General features: G+C 30.3%; 1 protein-coding gene across 2 annotated transcripts; it reads left to right on the top strand.

The window, feature by feature from the left end:
- The first annotated feature begins 3900 nt into the window (after positions 1–3900).
- Positions 3901–8988, top strand: LOC149196264 (LRR receptor-like serine/threonine-protein kinase FEI 1). Of its 2 annotated transcripts, none has more exons than XM_089405491.1 (13): positions 3901–4374; positions 4611–4746; positions 4929–5000; positions 5117–5188; positions 5503–5574; positions 5691–5762; positions 6053–6124; positions 6400–6521; positions 6713–6889; positions 7249–7581; positions 7676–7930; positions 8025–8158; positions 8418–8988. In XM_089405491.1, exons 1-13 carry the CDS (start codon positions 4242–4244, stop codon positions 8727–8729), a joined length of 1962 nt encoding a protein of 653 aa, XP_089261617.1. In that variant the 5' UTR covers positions 3901–4241; the 3' UTR covers positions 8730–8988. The 2 variants fall into 2 exon arrangements, with proteins under 2 accessions (XP_089261617.1, XP_089261616.1); XM_089405490.1 differs by having other exon boundaries at positions 3903–4374; positions 6710–6889.
- The last annotated feature ends 1770 nt before the right edge of the window (positions 8989–10758 follow it).

Below are 10758 nucleotides of genomic sequence, written 5' to 3'. Positions count from 1 at the left end.
TTTGGAGCAAATCTATCTAAGATCATGACCATGTTCTTGGAGGTTACTTTGGGGACATATTCGTGGGCATTGACTTGGCACTTGGGAAGTAGTTGTCGTGACACTACTGGTCAATTTTTCTATGACTTGGATTTCTCTTATTGACAAAGATTCTATAAGGAAAGGATTGTTGGGTTTTGCCCTGACCACTCGCCTAATTTTTGGTGTCTCTTGTCTCTTATGCACTTTGATCTTTATTTTTTTTGTACTTTCATGGTTAAATTGTATAATTACTTGATGAAGAATAAAATAAGAGATAAAAGAACAATAAACACTTTCACAAGTAATTATCATGATTAGAAATTCACTCTTGCAATCAAATTTTAACGCTAGTATATGAACATATCATGTATTATTGTAGGTTCTACCTCAAACATGGGCATATAACAAATTTGTGTAGAATATTATGGATTTTTTAAGTGAAAAATTGTTCAAATAGTAAACCCACTTAATGAAAGCACTGGACAATTAATTGTTATTGAGTGATTCTACTTATATATATGGAGTATAAGTGCCTAGGATTTAGTTTGTGATCCCACCCAACTCACTATTGAGGAACATGCAAATAATGATAAAGAGATTACTAAGGAAACCCACTCACCATTCAAAGAGTCCTCCATTGATTGCTATACTATAAGGATGAAATAGACACATTAATTGCACAATTTGGATCAAAAAGGAAATCAATCCTCTAATTAAGATAGAGACACAATGCAAATGGTGGTACCAAATGCCAACTTTCTCTAATCAATACATTTAAAAGACAAAAGATAAAAACAACACTACCCATGTGTCAATACTTTCATTGAATCAAAATTTAAAGGACAAAAAGATAAAAACAACACTACCCTCATTAATAATATAAAAAAAAACTCATAATTATTTTTTAGAATTAAATGAATAGACAACCATAAAAACACAAAGACCAAATAATAAAATGTTTGGTTGAATTATTATTATTATTACAACTTGAATCAATGTGGAAGAAAATTATACTTGTAATTAAAAAACATAGTCTGTAATTAATTAAAAACATAATCTATTTAGGTAATATGATTGTAATGTTTAATATAAAATGAAATAAAATTTAATTAATATAATATTTAAAATCTATGTTTGAAACTTTTTAAATATAAATTAAAAATTAATTTATCTTTTTATTTTTTTTACTATTCATAAATAAAAATTTAAATATTTAATAAATAAAAAATTTGAAATTTAATAATATTCCTAAATACTTCATATTAAATTCTAACATAGTTGGTAATAGTGAATCATAGTAAAAGAATTAGAAATTCTAATTTTAGGAATATTACATGAAAATAGAATGAGGGTGGTATTGGTTAAGATTTTATTTAATATAACATTTTTTTTAACTTAAATCAATGTGGAAAAAAATTATACTTATAATTAAAAAACACAATCTATAATTAATTAAAACCATAATTTATTTAGTTAATATGTTTGTAATCTTTAATATAAAATGAAATAAAATTTAATTAACATAATATTAAAAAATTATATATAAATATGTTTGAAACTTTTTAAATATAATTTTTTTTTTTTTAAATTAAATATTTAGCAAATAAAAAATTTGAAATTTACTGATATTCCTAAGTACTCTTATTAAATTCCAACCTAGACGGTAATAGTGAATCATAATAAAAGACTTAGAAATTCTAATTTTAGGATATATGAAAATAGAATGAGAGTGATGTTTGTTAAGATTCCATTTAATATAATATTTTTTCTAAGTATGGTTTTAGTGGAAAAGAAGATTTTGCTAATTAAATATATCAAACGAAATGGTTTCAGTTGAAATTTAATTTTGTTAAATGAAGAAGTTTTTGCCAATTAAAATATGTCAAACAAGATGAGATTGTGTATATATGTAAATTTTTTAATTAAAATTTCTCCAATATGATTTCTACTGGAAAACTTTGCTTAATAAAATACACATCTTTATATAAATATAAAAATAAAATATATTAAATATTATAATTAATTTTTTAATATTTAAAATAATAATTAATTAAATTAATATTTTTAATTTTAAATAGAATAGTAAAAACATTGAATTTATTTTTATAATATTAATAACTAGGTGATTAATAAAAACTATATTTTTAATAAAAAATTATTATAAACTTAAATAATATTAAAACAAAAAAATCATAATTATAAAATATTCAACTTATATATATTATTATTTTTTAATTCTTTTAATATATTAAAGAATATTGAAAAATTCCTTAATATATTACATAAGATTGAAAAAGTCTTTCAATATATTACAAAAAAATAGCAAAATATTAAAAAATGTTGAAGTTATTTTTCAATGTAAACCACTCTTTCAAATTTAAATGATTCCAAACTAGAAAAATTAAAATTCATAAAATATCCCAAACCTTCTTAATATTAAATTCACTGGAATATTTTCCTAACCACTCATTATCCATTATTAAAATGCAATGAGAATGAAACTTCAATAACAACCATATAATATTGAAAAAAGTCTTCAATATATTACAAAATATTAAAAAATATTAAAAAATGTTGGAAGTTATTTTTTAATACAAACGACCCTTTCATTAATAAAATAATGTGTTTTTAACCAAATTAAAATAATTCCAAATTAAAAAAATTAAAATTCATAAAATATCCTAAACCTTCTTAATATTAAATTCACTAAAATATTTTCCTACCCCTCATTATCCATTATTAAAATGTAATGAGAATGAAACTTCAATAACGACCATATAATATTGAAAAAAGTCTTCAATATATTACAATATATGAAAAGATATTAAAAAGTGTTTTGAAGTTATTGTTCAATACAAATCATCTTTTCATTAATAAAAAATATGATTTTAACCAACATTCTATGAACAAATTTAAATGATTTCTAATTAGAAAAATTAAAATTCATAAAAAAAAAAAAAAAATTCTCCTAAACCTTCTTAATATTAAATTCACTAAAATATTTTCCTACCCCTCATTATCCATTATTAAAATGTAATGAGAATGAAACTTCAATAACGACCATATAATATTGAAAAATATGAAAAGATATTAAAAAGTGTTTTGAAGTTATTGTTCAATACAAACCATTTTTTCATTAATAAAAAATATGATTTTAACAAACATTCTATGAACAAATTTAAATGATTCCCAACTAGAAAAATTAAAATTCATAAAAAAATCCCAAACTTTCTCAATATTAAATTCACTAAAATATTTTCTTAATCACTCATTATATATTATTAAAATGTAATGAGAATGAAACTTTAATAACGATCATATAATATTGAAAAAAATCTTCAATATAGTACAGAATATTTAAAAATATTAAAAAATGTTGAAACTATTTTTCAATAAAAATAACTCTTTGATTAATAAAAAAAACTATGATTTTAACCAACATTCTATGAGCAATTTTAAATAACTCGAAACTAGTAAAAAAATAAAATTCATAAAATATCCCAAACCTTCTAAATATTAAATTTAGAAAAATATTTTCGTAACCACTCATTATCTATTATTAAAACTTCAATAACGACCGTATACTCCAAGACTTTGCTGGAACCAAAACCAACTTGCGTGCACACTAGGGTAATAACACAAATCATAAAAATATAACGAGGAATGGCAATTTTTTTTACAACGGCTACTTGGACACTAAGAATCACATATTCCAATGAGGATAATCTATGCCCCACCATTGCCTTCCCTTTCACAAGTTTGCCTGTGGATGCATTCTCTAAAATATATAATTTATTGTCTAGCAAAAAGAAAATACAAGTGTGGGGACAAGTTGCAAGTGTCATTAGTTTCAGTGACCTAGAATCCAATATCCAATAAACCATGATTTGTTTTCATGGTCCCCATTTCACTCTCCTTACTACTGTTCTGACCTACCGAACTCGAGTATGGAGAAATGGTACTGTAGGTACTACTGAAAATACGAGAAATCCCTTGAAAGTAACAACAGTTATGGGATTGAGTATCAGTACTGGACCATTGGTGTGATGCCTGTTATGATTTCTCAGCATTCAATAATGGCCCTTGGGTCCCTTTGACTTCCATTTACAATTTCATCAATCAGGGACCCAGGCACTGATTGATGGGGTTTCACAGATGACTGTGTGAAAGGCTAAAGCATGGTGGTTTGGGCAGCGACTCGGTGATTCATCCCGTGAAACATGACAATGCAGTTGGGAGTTGCAGATACCAGAGCAAAAATGTACCAGGTTCATGTTCAAAGGCATGCTCTGTGCTTGCTTGCTGCAACCCTTGTGTGTTTTATTGTTCATTGCAGTGCTCTGACACCAGATGGTAAGCCATGAAGTTGAACCCTTCATTTACCAATATAAAATACCGGAATACAAGAGGTTGAAGTTGTTTATAGTTTGAGATCTCTGTTATTGGTTTTCTGAATTCACGAAGTGTCTAGGTTGCAGTAGGTGTTCTATGGCACTCAGATGGTAGCCTATTATATTGCTTGTGCTAAAAGTTATCTGTTTTCCCAGTTAAGTTTCTGAGCTGCCAATGGTTGTTGTTGAGGATTGTAGGTAAGGCATTGCTAGAGTTCAAAGCCCAACTCAACGGAACGAGGAATTTTCTCAGAAACTGGAACGAATCAGACGCGACCCCATGTGGCTGGGCTGGAGTAATATGCAATCCACTTACTAAACGAGTTACTACATTGTGAGTCCAATACCTAAATGCCCATCTCTCCAAATTCTCATACTAAAATTGATTTTAGTGGCAGATAATATGTTAATTATAGTGGAAGAGCTGCAATAATTGTTCAGAGCTTTAATGCCTGGGAAAATGATGTCATTTTTGTGCATTAGTAATTGACGTTTAATCCTCTGTTGGATCGCCAGAAACCTGCCGTATCTGCTCCTCAGTGGAACTATATCTCCCAGCATTGGCAAATTGAACAAGCTGCACAGATTGTATGTCCTGATTCCACCTCTGCATTGGAAATTACTTATGTTTTGGCCTATTCAGAATTCCCTTGAGTTATATCAAATTTTCTGTTTAGGCAATAATGTGTATTGTGGGTCTGCAAAGCTCTTCATGAGAACAGGTTGCATGGACACATCCCTCCAGAGATAGGCAAATGCACAGAGTTGAGAGCATTGTGAGAAACACCCCATTTTCCTGTCTTGATTTGTCTCTGTTTTCATTAATGTAGAAGGTCAAAAACTTGTTAAATGCACAAGAGATTTTCTACTGAAAATATGGGCCTGCTGTCAGCCACTCTCCCTTTTGAGTTTTGGGCTGGACAGTAGTTTATCTCTTTATTTTTCAGTCAATTTCATTTGAAGAATATTGACATCATATTCAGCACTAGATAGATCAGTATGGAATGCCAGGTAGGATTCATACAAATTAAGCTTAGGGTGTGTTCTCAATCTATTAGCGTTCATAATGAACTCCAAAGCTTTCGTGCAGATACTTGCGGGATAACTACCTGGAAGGCGAAATTCCTGCAGAGCTGGGTAACCTGTCAAATCTTGTTATCTTGTGAGTTGGGAATTGCTCTTTGCAAGACCTTTTCCTCCTGCACAAAATATTCCAATTTGGACTGACTAAGTTTATTGGGGCTCTACTTGAACGAGCTATTTGTGTTGTTTCTGCAGAGATCTTTCAAGCAATTCATTGAAAGGAGTGATTCCACCATCTATTGGTGAATTAGGCATGCTGAGATTCTTGTAAGTAGGACACAATCCTATGTTTTCTCATTTTGTTTTTCGAAAATTTTAATTATTTATCAGGAACTACAAAATGCCACATAAGGTATCAGCCATGCTGCATACTGAAATCGATTTTGAATTTCATCCCTTGGTGTTATAAATTCAAAACATTTATATTGAAATGAATGCAAGTAAGTACACAACGAACCAAGCACAACTGTTTCTAACTTTCTACCTTATATGAGATACTACTGGAATCTAAAAATATCTTATGACATGGTAATGTGTTGCAAAATCTTGCATTTCAGAAATTTATCCACAAACTTCTTTGCGGGGGAGATCCCTAAAACTGGAGTGTTAGGAGGTTTCAGCAATCACTCGTAAGTCCTTGCATCTCTTTCACATTAATTGTCTTTCAGATCTTGAAGTATTTATCACTCTTTTGTGCCAAGATCGTTAAGTTTATGAAACTTCAAACGAGAAATTTGATATACAATATCCAAGGGCATGACTAATCTTAATAGGAAAGGTGAAAAACTTGGATCAACAATGTTGTAAATATCTGGTTGGGTGACTGTTTCTTGTTACTGGGAAAATAATATCTTTAGCTCCTTCTGCGAATAAAAATGTACCTTCTGGGCATTGGCATATGCAGATTTATAGGCAACCTGGACTTATGTGGCCTGCAAGTTGAAAAGCTTTGTAAGAATATGCTTGAGTTCCCTGCAGTCGTACCCAAGCCCAATGATAATGACAACGTCACGGATGTTAAACAAGGCAAATCTCCAAAATCCTATTCTTAAGTGATACTTTATTCATGTATTTCATTTAGGTAATTTGAATTTTGCATTCTTTCTACTAATCCAGTAAAATCTTCATAATGCAAGGAAGGAAGAAATGTTGTAAAAGTATCATGTTTATGAATCAACTTTAAGACTGATTATATGGAACCCGTTGGATTTCAGTAGAGCATGCTAGGACATTGGCACGGTACTTGAATGGACTCCTTATTGGAGCAATGGTTACAATGGGAGTCGCTCTTTGTGTGCTCCTTGTGTTCTTGTGGGTCTGCTTTTTATCTAAGAAAGGAGTCAAAGAGGAAAAGGAATGTAGACAGATAGAGCAACTCCCCCAGAACCAAACAGGTATTCACTTTGCAAATTTCAAGTGATATATATATTTATAGATATATCAACAAAAACGTTCTCTTTGATCATTTTTTATGTTCTAGTAAAACTTTAAGGAGTGATATTCACTGATATTCACAAATCGTTCACTTCTCTGGCAATTTTCCAAACACTAAATTGTTATAGATGAAAATGCCTCTTTCAAAAACTAGTGTAAAATGTCAAAATTTAAGTCCAACGTTTACTCAGTTCTTCAAGGTGATTCATAAATGAATACTTCAATGTAAATTTCCTTTTTTATATACTTGTTTTAGAGATTGAGAAGATTCAACAACTGTTCAAGTCACCTCTTGAAATTCAGCTGGATTATTTTGCAGACACGCAGCTTGTTACATTCCATGGAGATTTACCATACACATCTGAGGATATTATAAAAAAGATAGAGATGCTTGGTGACACTGACATCATTGGTTCTGGGGGATTTGGAACTGTGTACAAGCTGGTGATGGACAATAACAGTTTATTTGCAGTGAAGAAAATTGAGAAGCCTGGTGTAGCATCCAATAGGATATTTGAAAGGGAGTTGGAGATTTTGGGAAGCATTAAACACAGGAATCTTGTTAATTTGCGTGGTTATTGTAAATCTCCATCAGCTAAAATGCTTATCTATGATTTCTTACTCATGGGAAGCTTAGATGAATTTCTCCATGGTTAGTATTTTGAAAATTAGATGAATGTTTTTATTGATGCCATAGTTTTCAACCGTGATATATGCCTGCTTAAAAGGCTTCTGATTTTGTTCAGACTGCAAACGACCTACTCCGCCTTTAAACTGGATGGCCCGATTGAAGATAGCACTTGGAGCAGGCCGAGGCCTGGCTTACTTGCATCATGACTGTGACCCTAGAATTGTTCACCGTGACATAAAGTCTAGCAATATACTCATTGATGAAAGGCTGGAGGCACATGTATCAGACTTTGGTCTTGCAAAGCTCTTGGAAGATGGCGAAACACATGTAACCACCATTGTTGCAGGCACACTTGGATACTTAGCTCCAGGTATGTTGGCCTTCCTTCTACACATGAGCCCGAGTTTATTCATATTTATTATATGCATTAGAACACTGATTTTTATCCTCCAATGCCAAAATAGAGTACTTGCAAAGTGGGAGAGCAACAGAGAAATCAGATGTGTACAGCTTTGGAGTAGTGTTGCTAGAGTTGCTTAGTGGAAAAAGACCAAACGATCCTTCCTTTATGAATGAGGGAGTGAATGTGGTAGGATGGGTGAGTCAAAATCCATATTTCCTTTCATTTTGAAATGTGAATTTGTGTTTCTCATGAATTTAATTATATATTCACAGGATGTTTTATTGTGGTACTTTATCTTAAAACTTCCTTGAAACTTGATATTTACTTGGTCTGCAAAGTTGCAACTAGCTGTGGAGTACAACCTGTTATGAAGTTTACTGATTGCCATTTTTGCTTGACTTTATGTCACATGAGTTCAAGATTGTTATTAAACCATGTCTGATGGCAAATTCAGGTTAACACACTCATGAGAGAGAGTAAATTGGAGGAGATTGTTGATCCAAGGTGTGGTTTTGTACCACGGGATAGTATTGAGACAGTTCTTGAAATTGCAACCAGGTGCATAGCACCAAATCCTGAAGAACGGCCAACAATGAACAGAGTAGTGCAGATGCTGGAAGAAGAGACTATGCCACCCTACTCAAGGGAGTTCTACCCAGTAATGAACCCTGTAGTTCGAATGCTAGAAGAAGAGACTATGTCTACCTGCCATAGTGAGTTTTATGACTCATGTTCTGATGGAAAGGGAATTCAATTCGACTGCTAGATGTAGAGATAATTTAAGGTGATAATGCTTTCCATTTAAAGTTATTGTTTTCATTGAGGATGTATTGTTTGGGCCTTTAGTAGTCCCCTCCTTTATTTTGCTTTACCCATTTGTATATAAACCATAATGAGATATAGTAATTTTTTATGACAGTAGAGCAGATCATCCCTGCCAAGCAAAACTAAATTGTATGTGAATTATAATCAGCAGTCAGCTGTATGAATGAAATTCAAATAGAAGATTCTACGATTTATTTCAATTCAAACATAAAACACTTCCAATAAATGTTTATTAAGTGCGTTTCAACTTTCCACACCTTTGCAACTTGTGTTAACCTCTTAACTGAAAAACAGTGCATAAAGTACACAAAGGAGAATCAACTAGCAATACATATACAAATATCAATGAACAAACGTCATCCTCTGTTGTTTACCATTTTCGTTACACTATAAGAGCTAGCCTTGCTTAGCATATTCAGAACATTATGTACTGTAACCAATGTATAGCTTTGTTTGATACAATATGACATTATATTTAAAAGTATTGGACTTCATTACATTTTCGTTCGATGCAGATGAATATTAAAATCTATTGCACTAATGCTAAAACTGCTATTGCTTCATAGATACTGCTATGGGATTGTTTGCAACCTTGTGTTGTTTTGGTGGTGAGCTATAATGAGAAATGGAAGACAGGACTGTTCTCAAGTCAAAATGGAATTGCCTAACTACCACCTTGCACATAACTTCCAGCTTAATCCTTTGCCACTCTAAACTTGTATTAGTTTGTCTTGCCTCTACTTGTGCTATCTTGCAAATATGTTCAATTTTGCAAGGTTTCCATTACAGATGAAGATTATATGAGATAGAAATACTCATGTTTTTTTTAATTGCTTCCTTTAAACTTAATAGATAAGTGGTCTGAAGAGATTTGGCATGACAAGCCTTGTGAGGCAAACCATTAACACAAACATTTTTGTTCTACTAAGTTGTGGGGACAGGTGGCATCATTACACCAAAGTCACAGAGGACTTGCCCTTGCTGCTGACCACTTATCCTTGTTTTAAGAGAATCGAACCTTGGTCGGTGCCCTGACATCCATCATCTTCAATGCTGTATCATGATCCCATTGACACTATTTTCTTCCACTAATATATATTGTGTTTAGTAATATTGAGAATTTATTAAATTGTTAAATTATTTTCGCTTTCATTCAATGTTTGTTGTCAGCTAACAATCTTCCAGCGAGAACAAAAATTTTCAATATCTTAATTTCATTTTTCTAATAATAAAAAATATTTCAATATTATAATTTCATGTGGCAGACCAAAGGAGTTGATAGGTCGATATTGAATAGCACATTTCTCAAGATAAGATCGAATAAATAATCTCAATTTTTTTCAATATTAAAAAAAATAAAATAATAATATTTATTCGTACGTGTAACGTATGAAGTAGAAGAATATTCATTTTTTTATTCAGAAAAGAATTCTCAAGATGAGATGGAATAAATAATATCATTTTTTTAATATTAAAAAATAAAATAATAATATTTATTTGTATATGTAACTTATGAAGTAGAAGAATATACTTTTTTTTTAATTCAATTGATGTAATCATTTTTGTTAATAAATAAATATATAATAAGATTTAAATATGATGCATTATATTTAAGTTAATTGTTTATATTTTAGGTAGATATTATTTTAATAATTAAATTATTAAAACTAATTCAAACTTCAAACAATAATAATATGGTTATGTTTAATTATGTGATATTTTTTGTATTTTTAATATTTAACATATTTAAAAACATATTATTTAGATTTTTTTTTATACTTTGAAATATGATATAATAAAAAAATTACATAATGGAATACAAATGTTTATTTTTAAAATTCACGTGGAATGTTGTTTTATTATATTATGAAGATTATAATACAAATCACAAATTTGTCCAAGTTTATTGGGAGGTTATGAGACACTATGGTTTTCTACAATGCTTTACAATATCTATTTCTCTATTCTAT

This window comes from Pinus tabuliformis, chromosome 2_2 (genome assembly GCF_031772625.1).
Source record: "Pinus tabuliformis cultivar Carrire ecotype Pingquan chromosome 2_2, CPIR1, whole genome shotgun sequence".
Taxonomy (NCBI): Eukaryota; Viridiplantae; Streptophyta; class Pinopsida; order Pinales; family Pinaceae; genus Pinus; species Pinus tabuliformis.
This window is presented reverse-complemented; position numbering and strand designations above follow the sequence as displayed.

Bases quoted from the DNA above. Each gene is read 5' to 3' on its own strand.
- LOC149196264 (XM_089405490.1), top strand. From the start codon at position 4,242: ATGACAATGCAGTTGGGAGTTGCAGATACCAGAGCAAAAATGTACCAG. The intron at 6,522-6,709 runs GCAAATCTCCAA...GTTGGATTTCAG, and splicing joins CGTCACGGATGTTAAACAAG to TAGAGCATGCTAGGACATTG. The intron at 8,159-8,417 runs GTGAGTCAAAAT...TGGCAAATTCAG, and splicing joins GAGTGAATGTGGTAGGATGG to GTTAACACACTCATGAGAGA.